The sequence below is a fragment of the Crassostrea angulata genome, chromosome 4 (assembly GCF_025612915.1).
Source record: "Crassostrea angulata isolate pt1a10 chromosome 4, ASM2561291v2, whole genome shotgun sequence".
NCBI classification, from domain to species: domain Eukaryota; kingdom Metazoa; phylum Mollusca; class Bivalvia; order Ostreida; family Ostreidae; genus Magallana; species Magallana angulata.
In genome coordinates this window covers 41,017,967-41,043,300 of record NC_069114.1, presented here as the reverse complement: position 1 = coordinate 41,043,300, position 25,334 = coordinate 41,017,967, and the positions used below count along the sequence as shown (strand labels likewise).

The 25,334-nt window shown below is 35.7% G+C and overlaps 2 protein-coding genes across 2 annotated transcripts; both read right to left on the bottom strand.

Moving 5' to 3' along the window:
- Positions 1-13,004: 13,004 nt before the first annotated feature.
- Positions 13,005-15,288, bottom strand: LOC128182028 (leucine-rich repeat protein soc-2 homolog). The gene is made up of 2 exons (XM_052850628.1): positions 15,135-15,288; positions 13,005-14,720 (listed from the first exon to the last, which is right to left on the bottom strand). Exons 1-2 carry the CDS (start codon positions 15,135-15,137, stop codon positions 13,359-13,361), a joined length of 1,365 nt encoding a protein of 454 aa, XP_052706588.1. The 5' UTR covers positions 15,138-15,288; the 3' UTR covers positions 13,005-13,358.
- A 613-nt stretch (positions 15,289-15,901) lies between these two features.
- Positions 15,902-25,334, bottom strand: LOC128181115 (uncharacterized). The gene is made up of 4 exons (XM_052849387.1): positions 19,330-25,334; positions 19,039-19,189; positions 18,710-18,845; positions 15,902-18,509 (listed from the first exon to the last, which is right to left on the bottom strand). The coding sequence occupies exons 1-4, from the start codon at positions 19,524-19,526 to the stop codon at positions 17,875-17,877; spliced, it is 1,119 nt and encodes a 372-aa protein (XP_052705347.1). The 5' UTR covers positions 19,527-25,334; the 3' UTR covers positions 15,902-17,874.

The window sequence follows — 25,334 nt, the reverse complement described above, 5'->3', positions numbered from 1 at the left end:
TGATTTCAAGGGACCTCATAATAAAATTAAAATGGATTGGTTCAAATTTTCCAGTCAATTCAAATTTTCATTTCTGTCATATTCTTGTGTAAATAATTGATATAAAATTAACTGTCATTTCATGATTTTTTTACCACATTTTACATGGAAATATACATGTAATAATTACACGCAAAGTCGTTTTATTTCACACGGCACATAGAAATTCAAATATATCATTTATATAAAATGTAAAGACATTCAGGTCTTTAGTATTTCAGGTCTTTAGTATGTCCCGCATACCGATCCTGATGCCATTGGCAGAAGGATAAAACGTACGCTCAACTAGGACCCCAGGTCACCGGCTTATTCACAACTACCAAATCTGTGCACTCCGCTACAAAATGTAGTGCATTACAACCGCAAAGTGAAAGTAGAATAACTAGTTCCACTACTTAGCCTTTAGAAATGATATACAACAAGCAGAAATGTATTTTTATTAAAGAATACCCCTCTAAGTATTGGAAGTACACTATAGAGGATAAACAATTCAACATTGACTGTTATTTGAAAGATATATGATATACGACTACGTTATATAGACATAAGGTGACCTGTGGTCCCCCTAAGGATATATAAGTTAAATGTAACACAAAATCCTCCTCATTAAAATATCAGAATACTTCACCTTCTTACTCTGTATACGTAGGTGTAGCCTGTAGAAAGAAGTAGTTTTGCCCCCCCCCCCCCCCCCCCCCCCGCCACCCATCCTTAGACTTTTTATTGATACTTTAATAAAATAGTAAAATGATTTGATAATAAATTACATTAGATGACATCTGGTTTCCGTAATGGAAGCATGCCAAAACAGTTTTGTATAAAAACATATCTGATATTTTCGAGCCTGTTAGTGATGAGAACTGTGTGATATTTTTTTTTCATATAGAGCTGTTTTCGGCATACATCGTACTAAAACACTGCTATTGAATTTCATTGTTGATTTACCTGAGACAGTCTGATTTTGAAGGATATCAGTACTGTAACCACGAGTAATGGTCTTATTTTAAGAAGCTCACTAATATCGGACTGTATATGTACAATTAAAGACTGCTGGAACAAAGGAATGACATCAAATTTGTGTTCTAACTAAAGATACATCATATACAACAAAGGCAACCTTATAAACTTAATGCTCTAGCTAACATCTGGTCTCTTTATTGTCATTACGGAATAGGTGTTCCCCTGTCTACATGTGTTGCATGAGGGTTGGAGTTCACCACCCCCCCCCCCCCCCCCCCCCGCTCCACCTACCACCTCCCTGGACTGGGTTTTCACTCATGAAATTAAAAAAAAAAATATTTAAATAGCTAAAATAAACATAGTAAATACGGACCTTTTGTGAATTGCATCTAAGAAATAAATGAAGACGAGCAAATCGTCACCCCTTTACCCCCCCCCCCCCCCCCCAACTTCCTTTGACGACAAAAAATAACCTTGGAATAAATGTGATCGAAATGTGTACCGTTTTTGCTTATTTATAAAATCAAAGTCTGAACTTTTGTGTTCAGTAGATTAGAGTATAATTTTCACACACCACATTTTAACCTGTTGTCTCCTTATAAGTTATGCAATCTCTGGTTTCCCCACAATATATGGCGAACTCTGGTTTACGTATTTATTATCATAGTTATGTGACACATGTTCCCTATAACAATTATGTTCATCCTAATAAACAATATAAATAAAGTGCATGATTTTCGTCTTGTAAAAAGACATAAGATAACCTCTGGTATCCGTATTGATTTTCAAAATATAACATTGATTTAAAAGCTAAGGTGACCTCTGGTCTCCTAATAGACATTGGTTTCTTTACAGTGGATGAATTCTGCATGGTAATTCTCCATGTTGTAAAAGAAGGTGGCATCTGGTCTTTGTATTAATGAACAATTTACTACAATAATTTAGGTCTAATGGTGACCTCTCGTCGCCTTATTGAAAATTCATAAAATTTTATCCCTAGTCTATCTACCGTGGATTACTTTGGTCTCTCTACAGTGGATTACTTAGGTATCTCCACCATAAGGGGACCTCAGGGCTCCTCATGGATATTTTACTAAATGTGACCTCTGCTCTCCCTACAGTAGATGACTTATTTGAATCTACATCTTGTAAAATGACATTAGGTGACCCCTGATTTCCGTTATTAATGGACAAAATTGTAACGACAGACATCACTTTCCAAAGGTGACCTTTAGTGGATGGCTTCTAGGGATATCCATCTTGTTATGACATTAGCTGACCGTTTCTATATTAAATTTTTTTTATTGATGAAGGACCTGAGGTGACCTCTGGTCTCCTTGTGCATATTTTTACTGTAGGTGACCCCTGATCTCCCTACCATGGCGGAATACCTATCATGTAAATGACATAAAGTGACCTCTGGTCTCCCTATAGATAAGAAAAATAATCATTTAATTGATAGGGGACATGAACTGACCTCTGGTCTCCTTATGAGTGTTTTTGTAAATGGCATACGTTGACATCTGGACTTCATGTCATTTTAAGAAAATTAAAACTACATTGTCTTTAGACCCAGGTTGACGTCTGGTAGCCTTTTAGATATTCACTTAGGATAATCCCTGGTCTTCCCACTGTGGATGGTTTTGGTAAATCTTTACCTTGTATATTGATATTTTGTTAAAACTAAGGTCTCCATATTGAATCAAAGAATTGCAACGTCAATCTAAAACTATTGGTGACCTCTGGTCCCCTTATCGATTTTTTACTTGAGGTGACCCCTGGTCACCCTACCGTGAATAATCTTAGTGAATCTCCATCTTGAAATATCATCTGAGTTAACACCAGGTAGTCAAAGAATGGATGAAGACTGATTAATCTTCATCTGCAAATTGCATTTGCCGACCTCCAGTTTTCGTATTGATTTACAAAATCACTACGACATTTGTGTAGGAAATACATGTAAATAGGTCACTTCTCTTTCTCTCATGATATTTCTATGACTACAGTGGATGACCGGTAGCTCTCAATCCTGTAAAATGACATAAGGGGACCCCTGGTCACCCTACAATAGATGACCAATGACTCTCCATAGTGTAAAATGACATAAGGTCATGACTGGTGACGCTCTGTCCTGTAAAATGACATAAGGTGACCCCTGGTCACCCTACAGTAAATGGCCGGTGACTCTCTATATTGTAAAATGACATAAGGTGACCCCTGGTCACCCTACAGTAAATGGCCGGTGACTCTCTATATTGTAAAATGACATAAGGTGACCCCTGGTCACCCTACAGTGGATGCCCTGGTCAACCTACAGTGGATGACTGGTCACTCTCCATAGTGTAAAATGACGTAAGGTGACCCCTGGGCACCCTTCAGTGGATGACTGGTGACTCTCTATCCTGTAAAACGACATAAGGTGACCCCTGGTCACCCTACAGTAAATGGCCGGTGACTCTCTATATTGTAAAATGACATAAGGTCATGACTGGTGACTCTCTGTCCTGTAAAATGACATAAGGTGACCCCTGGTCACACTACAGTAAATGGCCGGTGACTCTCTTTATTGTGAAATGACATAAGGTGACCCCTGGTCACCCTACAGTAAATGACCGGTGACTCTCTGTATTGTAAAATGACATAAGGGGACCCCTAGTCACCCTACAGTGGATGACCGGTCACTCTCCATAGTGTAAATTGACATAAGGTGACCCCTGGGTACCCTTCAGTGGATGACTGGTGACTCTCTATCCTGTAAAACGACATAAGGTGGCCCCTGGTCACCCTACAGTAAATGGCCGGTGAATCTCTATATTGTAAAATGATATAAGGTGACCCCTGGTCACCCTACAGTGGATGCCCTGGTCATTCTTCAGTGGATGACCGGTCACTCTCCATAGTGTCAAATGACTGTTGACTCTCTATCCTGTAAAATGACATAAGGTGATCCATGGTCTCCGTATTGATATAAAGAATTAATACAACAGTGATAAAAAAAAACTTAGGTTACCTCTGGTCCCCTTAGGCATATTTCAATTAAGATGACCCCTGGGCTCCCTATGTTGGATGGCTTTGGTAAATCTTCACCTTGTTTATTGAAATTTTTATTAAATCTGGTCTCCGTAATGATTAAAAGAATTACAACATCACTCGAAACACATTGATGACGCCACTTATTCATTTTTCACTTAAAGTGACCCTTGGTTATCCTACAGTGAATAACCTTAGTGAATCTTCATCTTCTAAAATGATCTGAGGTAACACCAGTTAGTCAAAGAATGGATGAAGACTGATTAATCTCCATCTGCAAAATGCATCAGCCGACTTCCAGTTTCCGTATATATTGATTTACAAAATCATCACGACATTTGCGTGACTTCTCTTTCTCTCATGATATTTCACTTAAGGTGACACCTAGACACCCTACAGTGGATGACCGGTCACTTTCAATCGTAAAAAATCATAACGACATTTGTGTGGGAAATACATGTAAGGAGGTGACTTTTCTTTCTCTCATGATATTTCTGTTAAGGTGACCCCTGGTCACCCTACAGTGGATGACCGGCAACTCCCCGTAGTGTAAAAAGACATAAAGTGACCCCTGGTCACCCTACAGTGGATGACCGGTAACTCTCCATTGTGCAAAATGACATAAGGTGACCCGTGGACACCCTTCAATGGATGACTGGTGACTCTCCATAGTGTAAAATTACATAAGGTGACCCCTGGTCACCCTACTGTGAAAGACCGGTAACTTTCCATTGTGCAAAAAGACATAAGGTGACCCGTGGACATCCTTCAGTGGATGACTAATGACTCACCATCCTGTAAAGTGACATAAGGTGACCCCTGGTCACCCTAAAGTAGATGACCGGTGACTCTCACCTTATGTCATATAACATGATGGAGAGTCACCAGTAAACCACAGTAGGGTGCTCACAGGTAACCTTATATCATTTTGGAGAGTCACCGGCCATCCTCTGTAGGTAACCAGGGGTCCCCGTATATCATTTTACACGATGGAGAGTCACCGGTCATCCACTGTAGAATGATCAGGGGTCACCTTTTATCATTTTACACGATGGAGAGTCACCGGTAATCCACTGTAGGTCGACCAGGGTTTCCCGTATATAATTTTACACAATGGAGGGTCACTGGTCATCTGTAGGATGACCAGGGGTCACCCTATGTCATTTTACACTATGGAGAATCATCGGTCATCCACTGTAGGATGACCAGGGGTCACCTTATGTCATTTTACACTTTGGATAGTGATCGATCATCCTGTTTAGGGTGACCAGGGGTCCACTTATTTTTAACTATGGAGAGTCACCGGTCATCCTCTGTAAGGTGACCAGGGGTCACCTTATGTCATTTAACACAATGAAGAGTCACCGGTCATCCTCTGTAGGGTGACCAGGGGTAACTTGATATCATTTTACACGATGGAGAGTCACAGTTCATCCTTTGTAAGGTGACTAGGGGTCCCCGTATGTCATTTTACATGATGGAGAGTCACCGGTCATTCACTGTAGGATGACCAGGGGTCACCTTATATTATTTTACACAATGGAGAGTCATCGGTTATCCTCTGCAGGGTGGCCAGGAGTCACTTTATGTCATTTTACACTTTGGAGAGTCACCGGCCGTCCACTGCAGGGTGACCAGGGATCTCCGTATATCATTTAACACGATGCAGAGTCACCGGTCATCCACTGAAGGGTGCCGACGGGTCACCTTATGTAATTTCACACAATGAAGAGTCACTGGTCATCCACTGCAGGGTGACCAGAGGTCACCTTATGTCATTTTACAGAATAGAGAGACACTGGTCATCCACTGTGGGTTAAACAGGGGTCACCTTATGTCATTTTACGCCTTGGATAGTGATCGGTCATCCTCTGGAGGATGATCGGTAACTCTCAATTGCCTAAAAGGACATACGGGGACCCCAGGTCACCCTACAGGGGTTGACCGGTGACTCTCCATTGTGAGTGACTCTGCATTGTGTAAAATGATATAAGGTGACCTGTGGGCACCCTGTAGTGGATAACTGGTGACTCTTCATCCTGTTATATGACATAAGGTGACCCGATATAAAGAATTAATACAACAGTGATAAGAAAAAAATAGGTTACCTCTGGTCCCCCTAGGTATATTTCATTCATTCATTGTGTAAAATGACATACGGGGACCCCTGGTCACCCTTCAGTGGTTGACCGGTGACTCTCTATTGTGTAAAATGATATAAGGTGACCTGTTGGCACCCTGCAGTGGATTACTGGTGACTCTCCATCCTGTTATATGACAGGATATAATAAAAAATTAATACAACAGTGATAAGAAAAAATAGGTTACCTCTGGTCCCCCTAGGCATATTTTATTTATTCATTGTGTAAAATGACATACGGGGACCCCTGGTCACCCTACAGTGGTTGACCGGTTACTCTCTATTGTGTAAAATGATATAAGGTGACCTGTGGGCACCCTGCAGTGGATTACTGGTGACTCTCCATCCTGTTATATGACATATGGTGACCCGAGATCTCCGTATTGATATAAAGAATTAATACAACAGTGATGAAAAAAACTTGGGTTACCTCTGGTCCCCCTAGGCATATTTCATTTATTCATTGTGTAAAATGACATACGGGGACCCCAGGTCACCCTACAGTGGTTGACCAGTGACTCTGCATTGTGTAAAATGATATGAGGTGACCTGTGGGCACCCTGCAGTGGATAACTGGTGACTCTCCATCCTGTTTTATGACATAAGGTGACCCGATATAAAGAATTAATACAACAGTGATAAGAAAAACATAGGTTACCTCTGGTCCCCCTTGGCATATTTCATTTATTCATTGTGTAAAACGACATACGGGGACCCCAGGTCACCCCACAGTGGTTGACCAGTGACTCTGCATTGTGTAAAATGATATAAGGTGACCTGTGGGCACCCTGCAGTGGATAACTGGTGACTCTCCATCCTGTTATATGACATAAGGTGATCCGAGATCTCCGTATTGATATAAAGAATTAATACAACAGTGATAAAAAAAAGTTATGTCACCTCTGCCCTCCCCCCCCCCCCCCAAGGCATATTTAATTAAAGGTGCATGGTCACGATTTTGGTCAAATTCTATTTTTCTATTTTTTCTATTATTATTTTTTAGAATGCTTTAGACATGAATTTCCAATTATCATATGAAATTTTAGAGTCATTCGTGGAGTTGAAAGCAAGATACAGAGCTGAGAATTCTTTGTAATGTAAACAACGCTCGTGCTCTGTATTTGTTTACATAGGTTCAATATACGAGTAAAAATATTGTAAACCTGATTTGTCTATCTTTTAATTTATTTTAAGCATAAACAGTTTCTAACGTTTAACACATTCATTTGAGGTCTAAAATTGGAATTTTCACTTTAACATTTAAAATATAAACCAACGCTTTGTTTACATAGCAAAAAAGTTCAAGCTCTGTAACTTGTTCACAATTCAACAAATTACACTCAAATTTCGGTTGCTTATTAAGAATGCCTTACTGAAGCATTGTAAATATTAAAATAGGAAAGGTGATTTTTTACCAAAATCGTGACCATGCCAATATAAGGTAACCTCTGGCTTTGGTAAATCTTCACCTTGTATATTAAAATATTTATTAAATCTGGTCTCAATATTGACTCAAAGAATTACAACATTAAACTAAAACCATTGGTGACGTCACTTATTCTTTTTTTTACCTAAGGTGATCTATGGTTATCCTACAGTGAATAACCTTAGTGAATCTCCATCTTGTAAAATAATCTGAGGTAACACCAGGTAGTCAATGAATGGATGAAGACTGATTAATCTTTAATTTGCAAAATGCATCAAATGACCGGTGACTCTCCATACTATAAAATGACATAAGGTGACCTCTGGTCTCCCTAAAGATAAAAATTATTACTCCATTGATTTCAAACCCACGTTGACCTCTAGTCTCCTTTTAAATGTAATTTGATATTTTGCCTTCTTACAGTGATTGACTTTTGGTGAATATCCATCTTCAAAACTACATTAAGGTGACCTTTGGTCTCTCTATAGATTCACAAATTATTACTTCATTGGTCTAGGACCTAAGATGGCCTCTGGTGTAATTATGAATAGTTTACTTAAAGTGACCCATACTCTTTAGACTAACAAAATCATTTTATTGGTTAAAGACCTAAGGTTACCTCTAGTCTCCTAATGGATATTCCACTTAAGAGGACCCCTTGTCTTCCTACAGTGGCTGAATTACGTTGAAGCTCTCCACCTTGTAAAATCTTGGAAAATGACATAAGATGAACTCTGATCTCCCTATAGGTGAACAACATTTTTATTTGATTGATTTAATACCAAAGGTGACCTCTAGGCTCCTTACAGTGGCTGACTTCTGGTGAACCTCCATCCTCAAAAATGACAAAATGTGATCCCTGGTCTTCTTATAAATTATTGAAATTATAACAACATTGATAACGGACCTATAGTGACCTCTGGTCTTCCTTTGGATAATCTATTTAAAGTGACCCCTCGATTATCTACAGTGGATGCCTTCTGGTGCAGCACCCTTTACACATTTTTTTAAAGATAGAGTTTGGTGGTGAACTTTAAAGCATCAGATCTACCTTAAATTTTAGAAATTATATTTTAAGCTATAAACTATATCTTTTTGTAGAATTTTATTATAAAGGAGATCAATATAATATAAAAATGTTCACGATCATCGAACCTCCTAAATATGTGACCTCCGGTCTTCCTAAAGATTAACAAAAAATTAATACTTCAGTGACTAGGACCAAAGATGAACTCTGGTGTCATAATAAATGGTTCACTTTAGATTAACAAAATTATTTAATTGGTTACCTAAGGTACGTAACCTCTGTTCTCTTTATTGGTGTTCGAAGTAAGGTGACCACTAGTCTCCCTACAGTTGTTCTGGTGAATTAATCTCTATCTTCAAAAATGCATAAAGGTCAGACCTCTGGCCTTTTTTGGATATTTCACTTAATGTGATCAATGGTCTCCCTATATAGATTAATAAGGTTATCATTTAATTGATTTAGGACCTTAGGTGACGTTGGGTCTCCTTATTGGAGTTCCACTTAAGGTTAAGGTAGTCTCCTACAGTGGCGAACTTTTAGTGATTATCCATCTTCAAAAATGGCATTAGGTGAACTTGGTCTTCCAATATATTACCAAAATTATAACAACACTTGATTCAAGACCTAAGGTGATCTCTATTGATATTGTTTTTATAATGATCCCTTGTTTCTCTACAGTAAATGGCTTCTGGTGAATCTGTATCCTTAAAAATCTATAAATCTCTAGGCACGTAGCATCGTTTTTGAAAGTGGGGGGGGGGGGGGGGGCAGAGTCATCCAAAAAATCTCAAAACTCTTGACAAGCAAAAAAAAAAAAAGTTCCCCAAAGTCTTCAAAATCCTCATCCGTGGGGGACAGGGGGGCAGCCCCCCCACCCCCCCCCCCCCCCTCCGATGCTACGTGCCTCTAATTTCCCTATAGATTAATAGAACTCATAGGTCCTAATATAATTTGAACTCTAGGCATATTATGAATATTTCACTTAAAGTGACACCTGCTCTATTAATTACTAGAATTATTTTTTCTCATATCATATTTAGGACCTAAGGTAACCTCTGGTCTCAAACGAACATTCCACTTAATTTAACCGCCGGTCTCTCTAACATGACTGACTTCCAGTAAATATTAATCTTGTAAATTTTCATAAGATGACCGGATGACATCTCCCCATTGGTATTACACATTAGGTGACCCCTGGTCCCTACAGTGGATCACTTCTGATGAATCTCAATATTGTAAAACTGACACTAGGCAGATGTTAGGTAACTTTTGTTTCCGTATTGATTAACAAAATGATTACGACATTGTTTTAGGACGTAAGGTGACCTGTGGTCTCCCTATGGATATAGAAAATACATTCTTATCTTCACTTGTAAAAGAGTTCCATAAGTGCTCATTAATACACCCATTTTGGAGAACTATTTTCGGGGGACCCAAGGTCCTAGTTGATCGTACGTTTTATCCTTCTGCGATGCATTGTTTTGAAAATAGTGAAGAACTCCGAAATTTTCCGAATAGATTATAGTCTCGATAAAAACGCGCCAAATACGACAATCTACTAAGTATGACCTACTTTTCATTTACGAGTAAAACAAAAAATAAGTGATATTTTCTAAAAGGCATAAAACATATTTCTACATGCAAATTTACTTTTAATTCATAGTAAATAATCATAGTATTAATTCTATTAAAAAAGAACTATCCCGCAGAAACAACATTTAAATGTGTAACAAATAACGGACCGCCTTCCGGCGGCCCGTAATCAATTTAACTGTTACAACAGTTTAAGTTGGCTCTATACACCACTTTTTGATGACGCAGTATGCAAAAAAGTAAATCTGGAAGCGTGTAATTTCGGTACTGGCTGATTTAAATTGGTATGGGAACCGCTCTTTTGAAAAATTTGTTAAATGAATAGATTTAATTTGATGATTGGAAAATTCATTACTTACAAGTAATGTGGTATGTGACACCTTCACGTTGTGTGGTATTATTTATCGAAATAAACAATAAAATCAAGTACAATTTTTTTTAAATAAAATTTCTTTACCATCATTGATATGTTACACCGTAGCACAGTGGGTAAGTGGGTTCACTACAAACCAGTAGGTCATGAGTTCTATTCCCGTTGAGAACAATAAATTTTTTAACTTTCCAAAAATTTCTAAAACGTATTTTTTGGTTGATTACCGTGAAAGAAAATTCTAAACCGGTGAAAATATTTCAATTATAATATACTTTAATGCACATTAATATCGACACCTAACGGGGATGAGAGGGTTGCTATGAATTTCTCTCAGGTTGGGATACATAAATCCTATTAGCCTAGTCACTGTTCCCCTTTATTTATTTGACTTAGTTTTGCATTAAAGCGAATATATTCACTTATACAGGGCGAAGTCTATAATGAAATATGTATGTATTTATCATTCCAACATTATATTTAGGAAATTTTCTTCAACTCAGAAATGAAAAGTCCCCAAGGTGTTTGGGCCTTGGGACTTAGGAACGATAACCCTTACCTGAGGAACTTTCATACCAAATAAAATTTAAAATATTTTTTGTGTTTATTTGCAATGCTTTTCATTCAATTTTTTCAAGTCACATTTATTAAAATACATTTTCTTAAAACATCATGCAACTTTTTCAGATGATTTGTCAACAGAGTTAGAAAATATGAAAAATTATGTTTTGGGGAAATACTAAAAAAAATTGCAATAATAACATTTTTGAATATTAGAAGTGTTATATTTTTTTTATGTGTCCGAAGGAAATATCCATCATATGACAAACAAATTTCTCCCAATTTGTTAATAGCTGTCTTTTAAAAAAATATTTTACAAAAACACGAAAAAAAAATTAAAAAATTCTTTAAAAATACCTATAGTATCCCTATCATCATTTTAATATTTGATAAGTATATGTTTTGTGGTCTTCTATTGAAAATTGGAATAAACTGTGGGTGTATAGAGCCACCTTAACAAAGTATTTATTTAAATAATTACAATGAGCAAATATAGGACACAAAAGTCCCCCCCCCCCCCCGGGACTTTACCCTTTTTTATTTATTAAATTATCTTTTTCTAATCTAATTTATACATTCATTGTACAAAATTACATAAAAACAAACATATTTAAGAAAAATCAGACCCTCTAAAAAAAAATATACAAGATTTTTGCTAACTGCGTCCACCTAGAATTAACGGAAGTGAGGGTTTATCGCAAGGCAGGCACGTGGGGGGGGGGGGCACTTGTTTGTGCAGCAAAGTTTGTTCTTAAATTTACATACAAAAAAATTGAATTAACATGGAGTTGCCCCCCACTTTTAATTTGAAATAAGTAAAGAAACAGTGAAATTTTAAAAGTTGCAATCATACCTGCTGCCCCCCCTCAAACCCCCCCCCCCCCCAAAAAAAAAAAACCCGATGCTACTTGCCTGCAAGGAACATGTTTAAGGATCCTACGAAAACTCGTGACTTCTACTTTTTATAACACGGCGAATTTAACCCATATATCGCCATTGTTTAGACAGTGTTTATCCCAGTAGCGCGATGGGTATAGTTTCGATCTACTGACCCGCTATTCGACTACCGCAGGTATTTTTATTTTAATCAATATCGGTTAAGTTTAAAAGTTGACCCCCCTCCCCCCTAAAAAAATTAATTTTTCCCAGTCATTTACAAGTCAAACACATGCTAGAAATCCACATCTTTAAGAGTTAGCGTTCTTTTACAGCTGATGCACCCGAACAAGTAAGATTTACCGAGATGTGAGTGATTTAATCGATGTATTTCCAATCGGTGTCTTGTTAAAATAAAGTAAATGAACAAAAGAAAATTTAAACGAAAACGAAATGATTTACAATCACTTCGATGTGAACATATTTCATAGTATATCATGCTTTAAATATACAATCACCGAAAGGTAGATAGAATGTAATCATCGATTCCCAATAGAAACAGGTAGATGGCATAATATTGATAAAAATCTAGGAAAATGTACAATTTGTGACTAATATAGCATTGGGATGAATTTCATTATACTTTAGAATGTACAAATTTTGTAAACGATAGAAAAATGTTTTTGTCCAAGAGATACTATGAAAACCCAAATATTATAAAATTTAACGAGCGTATGAATACTAATAATGTAGAAAAACTAAAAAAAAAAACGTCATGATTTATCAAGAAAATTTTTAAAGTCTGTTCTTCCAAAAGCAAACTCTAACAACCTACTGTATTGTAAACTCAACCTTTTTTTTTTATCTTTATTACTTCTACTGTACACTTCTTTTGAACCTAAGTAAACTGGTCTTGAGTTAATAAAGAATTGAATTGAACAACACATAACAATTTGTCTTTAAATTAACATTAAAACAATAATAATGTATATAATGTTTATTGATTAGTTTTTTTTCATATTATAACAACACAGGAAAACTACCAATAATTGCTGGTTGTTTATTCTAAAATCAAGTATGATATGATTACGTGGCTTATTGAAATATTTCCCCACAAATGTATTTTTAATTTTACAAAAAAGAAAACATATATGAATTTGTCTCTTCCGCGGATAAGAAAGTCACATTGGTAGAATCAATAAATTATTGTTTTGTTGCATTTGAGAGGTGTCAGCTTGTTCTGTCTGAGTGGTAAAGTATAAACAGAACAGTAAATTAAAGATTTCTCCATCCACCAACCCCTATTTCTGAAAGATTGCAATCACACTTTTTATATCTAACGGACATAATCCGGACATTTTGGAATAAACTGATTGAGATACTCCACTACCGTGCGATATATTGTCTCACAACTTCCGGTTACGTTCAAACTACCATGCCGAGCCTTCAACAGTTTCTCGAACCAGATTAAATCGCAGGTACAATCGATTTCGTTGTTAGTTAAAAGCAAATCATGCAAGCGTGGAATGTTTTGCACGGCGCGTGGTATAGTTTTCAGTTTAGTATCGCTCAGGTCCAGTGTCGTCAAGGATTGAAACTTCAAGGCTTCCTCGGAGACATACTGCAGGGGATTGTGGGCAATTGACAGTTTGTGAAGATTAACCAGGTCCTTTAAGTCATACCTCTCAATACTGTTGATGTTATTGTTTGATAGGTCTATGCTAGTAAGTTGACGGAGACTGGCTCCAGTTAAAGAACCCGGCACCCGATCTAAATGACAGTTTCGGAGACTCAGTTCTGATATTCTTGTTCTATTGATGAGGGTAATGGCGTTATCACTGATGTAGTAGAAACTGTTCCCATCCAACGACACACTAGTCAGTCCTGGAAGAAGCTCCAAAATGGGAGGAAACTCTGTAAGCTGATCGCTTCTTAAACTCAGGGTGGTTAAATGATCCAACCCCGTAAAGGAGTTAGGCAATATGCCATAGTTATGGAAAGGATTGTTGTCCAAATGGAGTTCTCTAAGGTTCCTCAATCCCGTCATTATGGGTGTGGTCGGCAAGTTAGTGTTTCTGATGGTCAACGAAAGAAGCCGGCTCTTGAAACCATCCATGAAATAGGGCGGGATATAATAGATATGACTTCCGTTCAGTTCGAGCTTCTCCAGCGCTTGTAAATGGTTCGTAGATACTGGCCAGGTATTAATAGTGTCACCACCGAAATGGAATTCCTTGAGTTTGGTGCCAAGGTGGCGCATGACACCATCTGTAAAGCCGGTTACTGGATTGTCAGGAATCGGGTTGCTCGTAACATCCAATGTCTCCAAAGAATGGAGATCGAGAAGAGCGTCAGGCAGAGAATTTAGGGAGTTAGTGGACAGATTGAGGAAGGATATGTTAGCGATGTTTGAAAACGCATGGCGGTCGATGTGAGACAGGTAGTTGCCGCTCAGGTCCAGCTCTTTTAGTTGGTTAAGATTATGGAAATCATTTTGATGAACGTTGCCAATAAAGTTGTTGCTCAGGTCCAGGTGGTGATAACCGTTAAAGGAGGCACTGTCAATTCGCGGCATGGAGGTCAAACCTACCCCCCGGCAGCTTACTCGGTCTCCCGTGCACGTGCAGAGTGAGCAGGTCAGTGAAAGTGGCGCGGGCTCCACGATCTGCAACAGCAGCGTGGCTAAGGCTAAAAATAGCTGTAATGTAAAACATATCTGATGAATATCCTATAATTCAAATCACTTAAAGGTAATGACGATAAGGCATTTCAGAAGTACCCCACACTATAAAATGATTAGAATAAGGCGAATAATAATTATTAGAAAGATGTGTATATGAAAACACAAATAAAAAAATGAATAGAAAATAATATTTAATAAATTTTCAATTAAATTCCTGTGCTAGTGCAAATGAAATGTAATTTTTATATATCCTTATTTCTACCTGAAGAGAGGATTTCTTTTTATGACGTTTACAACAAGAATGAAATTGCACGAATTTTCCCCCTTAAATCAAGTTTACCAGAGTATATAAACTCGGAACTCGGTACGGAAAAAGACTGATTAAAAAAAGCAAAAGTTTTCTAAAGGAATTAATGTAATGACACTCACCATTGTATTAGCTGTTTTCGAACAAAAAGGAATACGTGCTTCTCTTATCGAATCTAAAACGCAAACTGTCCCAAAGGTTTCTCAATCGATAGGCCCTGAGTCCTTTATCTTGTCTTGTTAGCAAAAATAAGATTTGGAACATTTAATTCAAGACAACAAAATTATTTAGGTTTGCATTATGATTGCAGATAGCATGAGTTCAATTCTTATCAAAGACCTCCATATCTTGTCCTTGAAAACGTTGTGTTTCCAAGAAAAAAGCTCCAATCAGATCAGACAAGGAAGTTGGAGACTCTTATCTGTTCCACTTTTTTAAATGACAACAGATTGTTACTTCGGAAAGTTCAAATCTGATGGGGTAGAAAACTGTGATATCCTGATTATAAAGTTAGGACCAGAGATGATTGCAAGGAAAATAAATTTTCTAAATTAAAAAGTAAATAGCGCGATTAATAATGCTAGAATATGGGATTCGCTTTTCACTTTCCTCCTCATTAAGTTTTTCTGAAATTTTGTCTGCTTCCTGAGGCTTTGATGCATGTCAGGGAATTGCAACATACCTGCTTTACCACAGTACAGTTATCGATTTAATGTCATTCTTTTCCTTACCCTCCGAAAACACGTGAATGAAAATATATGCACCCCCCTTCCCTCCCCCCCCCAAAAAAAAAATTACAGAAAACAATACAACAATATACTCAATATACTTTGTTTCTTTTATAGAAAAATAACCCAATGACAGGTAAAGTAAACAAAACTATGTTCGGGTAAATTGGCAAAACACATTTATTTTTATTGGATATACATGTATTCTCTATTACAGAAGTGAGGCCAATAATTGGTAATAAATTGGAAAAAATAAGTATCACATCTTGTAATGTAAAGAATACTAGTATCATGATCCACACATATTTGATACACTTGTATATGCCACTCAAATGTTAATTTGAATTTATTTAGAAAAAATGCATAAAAGCTGTCAGATGTATATATGAACATGAAAAATACCTTTCAGAACATTCTATATTACTATTACAATATACAAGTATGGTATAGTATAATAAATCCCCTGATTAACACTTTAATCACAGTGACATGTACTTCACAAAATTCTCAAACAAATGCTAGAAACATATAACGTTAAACGATAAGACATGATATAACTATATAATAGTATACATTTTGTTACTGGATAATTATCGCTCATATCATAACACAATAGGTTAGGAGGTACTTGTAACAATAAATCGACCAATAATAGATAGACTCAATTTTTAAAGGTTTTATGACAAGAAATATACATTTATGACTTTTTCGTAGGAAGACGTTGTACAAAAATAGAGTCAGTGCGATATAAAGGTTACAACAGAGTGATAAAATCAGCGAGAAGTGATCCTTTGAAACATAGTTTTGAAAAGCATTTTGCTGAAACTTAGAACACGAATCAAAGGTCGCAGGCGAAAAACCGGAAGATAACTTTTTTTTACCTATTAGTAACTCTTTAACTTTGATATTGTTTCAGACGCACTTAAAGGTCAATTTAAGGTAAATATAAATTACTGTTGTGTATAAAAAGCCATCAGATGGTCACAGTTTGACTAAGAATGTCTGAAACCTGTTGTGCCCCTTATTTGTGTTTTAAGCAGTTTATCAGAAAATTAAATCTCACTGCATTCCGAACGCACAAACTGTATTTCAATCAAAGCTTGATAAATCAACCTTCCTGTATTCAAATTATACACACGTTTAAACAAGAAAACAATGATAACAAAACATCATAGGTATTTGTATGAAAGTCTTCACAAAACTATTGTTATTTAAAACAAATGGAATATTTGGTACAAGCATTTTCTATATTATACTAACACAATCTGATTACCACTTCTAGTAAATGTTGAATCAAAGGTATTGCCTTGATATGCAGTACACTATGTCCGGATTCAAAATTTGTTTTCCTGGAAGGGGGGGGGGGGGGGAGAGAGGGTCCGTTTTGAGTTCTTCCAGACAATGCTGAGATTAAAGAAAGAAAATATAAGGCATAATATTTGTAACTCGTTGACAACGAGGGCGAAAAGAGCGAAAATAAAAAAAGGAGACAAATATTTCCATGTGTACAATTACTGATTTTTTAAATATCATATTAAGAACCATTTTAACAAGAGCGTTGACTTTGGGTAGTTGTGTCAAACAGCAATGTGACATAAGCATGTCTATTTCATTGGTAGCCACTCAGACATGACTCTTTGAAATCAACATTATTTGTCTGCCTTTTGAGCTAAGACTACGCAATCGGTGCATATTTCGCTTGAAACCCCGTCATTTTTAACTTGTTTTGACGCAAGAAATATATAACTACGTCCTGCTGAAAGTCCAAGATCTTGTTAAAATGTTTGTTCTAATACCTCTGTCATTTAGACACATTTTCAAACAATTCAGTAAACATTATTTGAGAGAATGACAATACTGTATACTAGGAAATATTCGCCCCCGTTTTATTTTCGCCCCTTTTGCCATCGTCAACGGGCGAATTTAAGACTGAGCGAATTTCAATGTTCAAGCTTTTTCTTTCGTACACAAGCGAGTCTGGGCGGATTAAGCCCGGGCAAAACCGTTTGTAAGTGTAAAATAGCGAAAATAACACGGGCCGAAAATAACCCTGTATACAGTACCTAATCCTTAGTATGAAAACAGATCTATGTGTTTTAAGAGTTTATAAAAAGGAGCATATGTGGCAGCTTTTTTAGCAACCACCACATCCTCCCCCACAGCCACCACCAGCCCCTGCGCAACCTGCTGCGCCGCCTCCGCTAGCTTGTGCGGCACTATATCCACCACATCCGCCGCATCCACCGCAAGCACCACAACCACCTTCTAATGCAGTCACATTACTTAACAAATAGTCTGTATTTGAATCTATCACACATTGACGTAAATCAAAAGTACAGCACTTTCTATCTGTAGAGGTGTCTGCGTTATCATTGTGATAGAGATAGTGATTAGAGGGAGTCAAGGTCAGGAGGCCAGCGGCCACCATGAATGACATATCATAATCAGGGAACCTTTCTACGTTTCTTCTACCTCTTTTGACAAGCTTTTGTTGTAGAGAATCCCCCGGTTTCCACCCAGCAGGGCGTGGAACACAAAGAACATCAAGGAGGGCAACGGAAAATGAAAAGGCCACATATTCTACAATCTTCTTCGTTTCCAGTTCACTACAGCTTAAAATACCTTTATCAAAGTCTAAAGTAAGTCCCTCATATTGTACAGGGTGGTACTGAGAGAGATGGATTATTTCCTCTTCTGGCAGTATTTTCGAGATAACTCGGTTTATCTTGACTTTTAAATGACCCGGATTACCAGGTGTACTTGGTCTGTCTGTAAAACACGACATTAAAACACGTTTCAACGAAGCAAATATGGTCATTCTGATTAATTATGAAAGCATTGGCTAAAATTTTCTTGATAACATGTTATAAAAATTTATAATTCTACAATTCAAACATAATAAAAGGAAAATTCATAATAAAAATCAGGTGGATCATGATATCTAATAGAAAGTTTAAAAAGAATTATACCAATTGCCCCTTCTTTCCCCTGAAGAAATCCAAACCATTTTCCAGCTATTATCATGGAATCACCCCGTCCGGTTTTTACCAGGACTGCCCTTTCTCCCGCACTTGGATTGAGGAATGCGATTCCAGGACTAGATATCTTAAAATCCAATGCAGTTTAGCTGCATATATGCATTCAATAGTAGGTATATTTAAGCTTAAAATTGTAATTTGATGAAACACATCCAGAATGAAAAAAGAAATAATGAAGATATATAAACTTTAAATAGTAATTGATGAAACAATTCAAGGAACTTTTATTTTACGCGCCTAAATAGGTTTTTTTGCATTACCTGTGATTTCATTGGTAATTGGTCATATCCAATAACATGAGCAACTGCTGCCAATTTATCGTGGAAGAAAACATGCACAACTGATGTCATCACACTGACACTGTGTATAATCCGACAAGTAAAAACGACATTTCCATTTGGGTTTCGCAATCTATGAGAATTGAAAAATGGTTATATCTATATCAATGAGTATATATAAATAAACTAGTATATCACTAATTGTTACATTTGAGTAAGAATAGATTATTTATTCGCACAGAGTGATACAAGTTATGAATAATTTCAAATTACTTATGCGTGGCAACTTGACAAATGTTTTTAGCATCGGATTTTGAAACGGGAACAAGACCCCAAAATTGATCTTCATTGGTTGGAATGTTAGCCTCCTTAAAGGTACCTGTTTCCAGAAATAAAACGATGCCGGCAAGAGACGGGCGTTCAATACTTCCAGCGACTGTACATTTTGCTGCCGATATTGTGCTTACCATTTGCAGGTTTCTTTCAAATTTGAAATTGCCGCAATTTTGAAACTCAGGTTTTAGCAGATACAGTCCAAATCTTTCTTGAAACCCATCACTTATTTTTTTATCCTTTTCCGAAAGCAGTTCTTGAGGCTAGCACAAAGACAAGCGTTGAATCTGTATGATCATATGAACATTCTATGGTTTGATTGTTCCAGTTCATATTTCCAATTTTACTTGTTAGCTTTTGAATACAACAAGGATTCTGCGATACATTTGTTTTATATACTTTGAACTTAACATCAATTTTGGCAACTTCATGCGGAGAGTTTAATTTTATATCAGTTATAATGATTTTGGCATTCCGACCTGAAATATTCTTGATATCAGACTTCGTTAGTTGGTAAAGTCTGTCTTTTGGTGATTCTCCGCAATACATAGCGCCATGTGAAGCAAAAGCCTCTTGATATTCCTCACGCCACAGGATCCTTGTTCTTTCATAAGCATTAGATATTTTGGACCCTGGTTTTCTATCGCTGTCTGTATCATCATGGATGAGCAGATGACCGAGTTAAGACTTTGTGACTCGTTCGTAATCAATTGGATGGAGTTGATGAGTGGTTCAGACCAAATCAATGTCGTAGCATGGAACAAGAAACTCAGCTGGATTTTTCTTTTTCAGAAAAAGATACTTTTTGTACCTTTTCAACGCACCGTCGAGGAACATCATATCTCTGTAATGAGGTAGATGAATGTTATAGAAAAAATCTTGTTGTCGATGAATGGCCTTCAAAAGATCAAACGAATCGCTTTTACTTTGGTGTTTGAGAACTTGCGGTATGTTTGCTTCGGCAATAGAGGAGTCGAAATCAAATGGCTCATCAGGATAAAAACTAGACCAAAGTGACTTTGTTATGTCGGGAGCAATCGTAGATTTAGTAACGGAATGATCCAGCACTTTTCTAAATAACGACTTACAATACGAGGCGTAGTTATGTGGAGATAACATGTGGCAATGCCACACCCAAGCTATATCAACTGGGGGCTCTAAACTTTCTGATAAAATATTGCACGACGCAACAAGAGGAAGCCAAAGTGTCTCTTAGCGGCAAATGGCATTTTTAAGGACTGCCCCATTTTGCAAGCATTCCAAACCTTGAATTTCAAACAAGAAGTCATATTCTGCTTGGCAAGCACTCAAAAGATCCACATCAAAGGGAATACTTATTTCCGTAGCCATAGTTTGGATTTTCACATCTAAATAGATTGAAAGTTCATTAGAATAAATATTAACATTTGAGAGAAGAAATTATAATGAAAATGATGCATTATTTACAAAAGTATTTATTTTGTTTATAAAATCGTATTTTTCGTTAACAAAATGTGAAGAAGGTAGGAGTATTCGCAAAATTCAATAAAAAACAATGTTGAAACAGTTATGTTTTTTTCTTATTAACAAAGTAAATAAACAAATAAATAGCAAATCTGCTAGGCATTGAGTTAAAAGAAAGAAAGAAATCATTATCGCAAATTTATAACTGTGAAGATTTACATTTGGATTTTTTGTAAAAATGCAAGGGGGGGGGGGGCAGATAGCAGGAAGAAGAGTTGAAAAACAAAAAACTGTGTTTAGAGATACATGTATACACCTTTAACGAAACTAGGTCACAGAGATAAAACGCTGCAGAGCAGAATGAAAAGGGTATTTCCCAAATATCGCCAGTGTCCCCATAAAATGACACAAACCCTTTGTTTATATATGCATGTCAAGACGTTTATAACTTTACTGTTTATATTTTTTAAAACTTATTTTTCTCAGTCATAGACAAATTAAAATATGATATTATTATTTATACCACACTTTGTACCCAAGTGATTTCATCACAAGAAATATTGCAAATCAATTTCGAAAAAATAATATAACTTACATGAAATTGACTTTTTTCGTAGCTTGAGTTGATGTAAACAATTCTCTGATTTCTTCAGTTGATTAATTTAAGCTTAATTGAAGCTTTTAGAACAGCGAGGCTTTAATAATAGAATATATACTGCTAACTCGAGAACATAACAAGACTTTTAACGGAGGACGGACATAACTCTGAACAAACAGTGCATAAACAATCCTATTATAGCTTTAAATACAACAAACTGCCGCTTTACTTATAATTATGCTGAAATTATGAGAGAGAGAGAGAGAGAGAGAGAGAGAGAGAGAGAGAGAGAGAGAGAGAGAGAGGGTTAAGTGCAAATGTTGTGTGTGCTTCAAAACTTATGAAAATAATTTCTTTTCATTGTCAATAATTTATCAATAAACGTTTAATTTAGTTTTAATTATTTGGGATAAAAAACATTATTTTCCAAATACAATGTGTTTGTGTTCATATGTCTCATTTCAAGTGAGATTATAAATTTCAAAACGCAAGAAATTATTGGCAGTTAATCTTCTTTGCCATTGATATTCAGATGGTTTGTTATTGTACATGTATGTTGTCCGTCGACCGTCTTTGGAATTTTTTTCTCCAGGTTTTGTTTTTACATTTATTTGATTTAAATAATAAGTTACTCTCTTTGGTGATTCATGCTGGTATGAAAATAAGAACATTGCAGAAAAAGTACACAACCCGTGTTAGTGTGTTATGTTAATTATTTTATGCGCCCCGTTGAGGAGGGGAAGCCATATTGCTTTGCGGCTGTCTGTATGTTGGCCAGTCGCTCGGACCACCAACGGCTTCGGTTCACTTTAATTAAAGAAGTTTTTTATTCAAGTATATAGGCTCATTTTCTTCGGAGATGTTACTTAAACTGAAGTAATATTTGGCATACAGATTTATCTTAATAATAATAGATCAAAGTCAAGTTTGTATTTGGGCAGGATCGAGCAATATTTGACAGAGTTATGCCACTTGGATTTTGACATAGGTATTTCAAAGCATCTTTTGTTCTGTAATGATATCTGTCTTCCTAGACTGCTTGAATCATCAAGAATTTCATTGTTTATATTTACATAATTCTGGATAAAAATGAATGAATTAATCATTAAGAGTAAGTAAAAATAGTTAAGTCATTGTTTATGTAGATTAGTACATTGAATAAAAGAAATAGCCATTTCTTCTATATATGGGAATTTACTTTATCATCAACATGACACTATCGTGCAGTCTATGTCTTTTGTTTGGCTGCCACCGATTTCGTCCAATTTTAAGCTGGTAGGAATTGAATTGTGTAGATTTCAGTCGTATCAGTTTCTAAAAATCTTAGTCTGCATTACAATCGGTTTTTAAGCATAAAAGGAGAAAAAACGCAATCGATGTAAATCTGTCTTTGTAGGAAAACAAAGTACGTGGTAACCTTTTCGAAAATTAGAAAATTATGGTTCTTTAGATTAGGTGTACGGAATACCGGTATGCTATTCATATCGCTATGGCATATAACTACCTATTTGATAACTACAGGTAATATTACAGTGAGATTTTCATCTATTGATATTTTTTCTTTGAATGCATACCAATTAATTTAAAAGATTAAGATTTATTTTGGTATGTAATTCATAGCAATAAACACTTCTTAATCTTTAAATTTTGCATGTAAGCAAAATACATTAAAATACATTTTCCCCCAGACTTAGAATACCAAAATTTCATTGGTTAAAACATAACACATGACTGCGAAATATATTTCTTTGCTAGGCTGGTGTAATTATAATCGGCAATATGGTCGACAATTTGCTGACTTATCTCGATATTTCATTACATTGAATACAAAAACTGCGTTACGTCAGTTCTTAAAATATTTTCAAAAAAAGAGTAGTTGCGTTTTGAAATGAAGGCACTTTATTTTGTGTGGGGCAAAATAAAATGACATCGTTGAGATTTGCTTAAACATCTGCAGACGAAAGGTAGAAGATGTTTAAAATTGAATGGAACATAACACATCGAAAGGTAACAAGCTTTATAAAGGTGCAGCAAAGATTTTCAGACTATTTTAAGGTGAGAATGAGAATTTTCAATAGTTCAACTGTGCAAGATTTACATGCATTTTTATAGATCATCACATTTTGTCTCACCTGATAGTCCTCGGTAAAAACAAAACACTTATTAGGTTTGTCACTGACTGACTTCATTTGTATATCCTGTTAATGAATCTCATAACCGGCGATGCCCCGCCGTCTAAAGTTAATCAACCATTTTTATATATTTTCGTATTAAATCAATAACAAACCTACTACATGTAAGTAGTAGTGTAAAATATAAATGATTTATAATAAATACTGTAAGTCGTTTTAATTCCATGGTGTTAAAAATTCACGATATATAAAAAAATACCAATCGCGATGGTTTTATTTTCACGCTTCAAGAAAACCAGTTGATCAAAGTATAAGCATTAACACGTTTTAAAAAAAAACTTATGGTGATATTTACAATGGGTTTAATTTAGCGGAAAAACGATAAATTGCGAACATAGTGAAATTAAAACCATCGTGAATATTTGCCAATCTACAGTATTTAATTTCAAAAATGTGTGTATAGGCTCTCTTTTAAAAAAAAATACTTATTACGTAAGTAAGGCATGTAAATTATTATAACCCCTATACGAAGTATTTTATTATTATCTAAAATTGACCTAAATACACAATAAAAACAATTTCTTTTGCATGTTCACAAATTTGTGGTCAACAATTATTTTTTTTATTTATTTATCTTGAGTAAGCATTTGTAATAGGCAATCAAAATTTGAGTGTCATTTGTTGAGTTTTAAACGAGTTACATAGCTTAACTTCTTTTCAATGTAAACAAAGCTTTTGTTAACATTTTGAATGTTAAAGTGAAAATTCCAGTTTTTGTTCTAAAATTAATGTGTTAAACGTTAGGAACTGTTTATTCATGCTTAAATGAAAAAGAACAGAGACAAATCAGCTTGCATTTTTTACTGGTATATTGAACCGATGTAAACAAAAACAGGGCACGAGCCTTGTTTACATGACAAAGAATTGTGAGCCTGTATCTTTCTTATAACTCTACGACTGACTCTCAAATTTCATTTTATCATTTAAAGGCATTCCTTAGGCATTGTAAATGATAAAAACAGAAAAATAAAATTGGACCAAAATTGTGACAATGCCCCTTTAAATTCCAAATGTTTTTTGATTTTTTCAATATGATATGTTTATTAGTTATAAAGTTAAGAGAAAGAAAATCGAAAACGATTGCTTTGACGAAAATATGGACAACGATAAATTTGAACATAATAAGGAACTCTGAAAAAAAAAACCCACCGTACATGTTTTATGATATTGAAGTTTAATTTGAAATTAAAAGAATCAAAATGAATTTCTCTAGAACATTTATTTGCATGGATCAGCACTTTGTGTTTGACAAAAATGCATTCTTTAGTTACCCATGTAAAGTGGTATTTTGACATTTTCTTATTGAAATAAACTATAAAGCCAAGTATAGTTTCATAAATCTTTTTTTTCCCGAAATTGTTACTTAACAGCGTAGCGCAATGAAGTAGAGTGTTTACTACGAATCTGCAGGTCATGAGTTTGAATCCCGCCAGGGCTTTTTATAGTTAGTTCCTTTCCAAAAATTTATAACATTTTTGTAGGGTGAATATTGCAAAATTTGAAACTTTTTAACAGTTATCAATATTTATAATATCACCAGGTGTACCTTCACACCTTAAACGTAAGAAAATCAGAGACGTTATTTAAAGATAACAACACTCATTCTTAAAATTATCTCAACTTTTTAAAATGTCTTTAAATCACATATCATATTAAGAAGGCTGGTAGATAAACACATTAAGCATCATATCTGTCGTTTAAGTTTAGATATG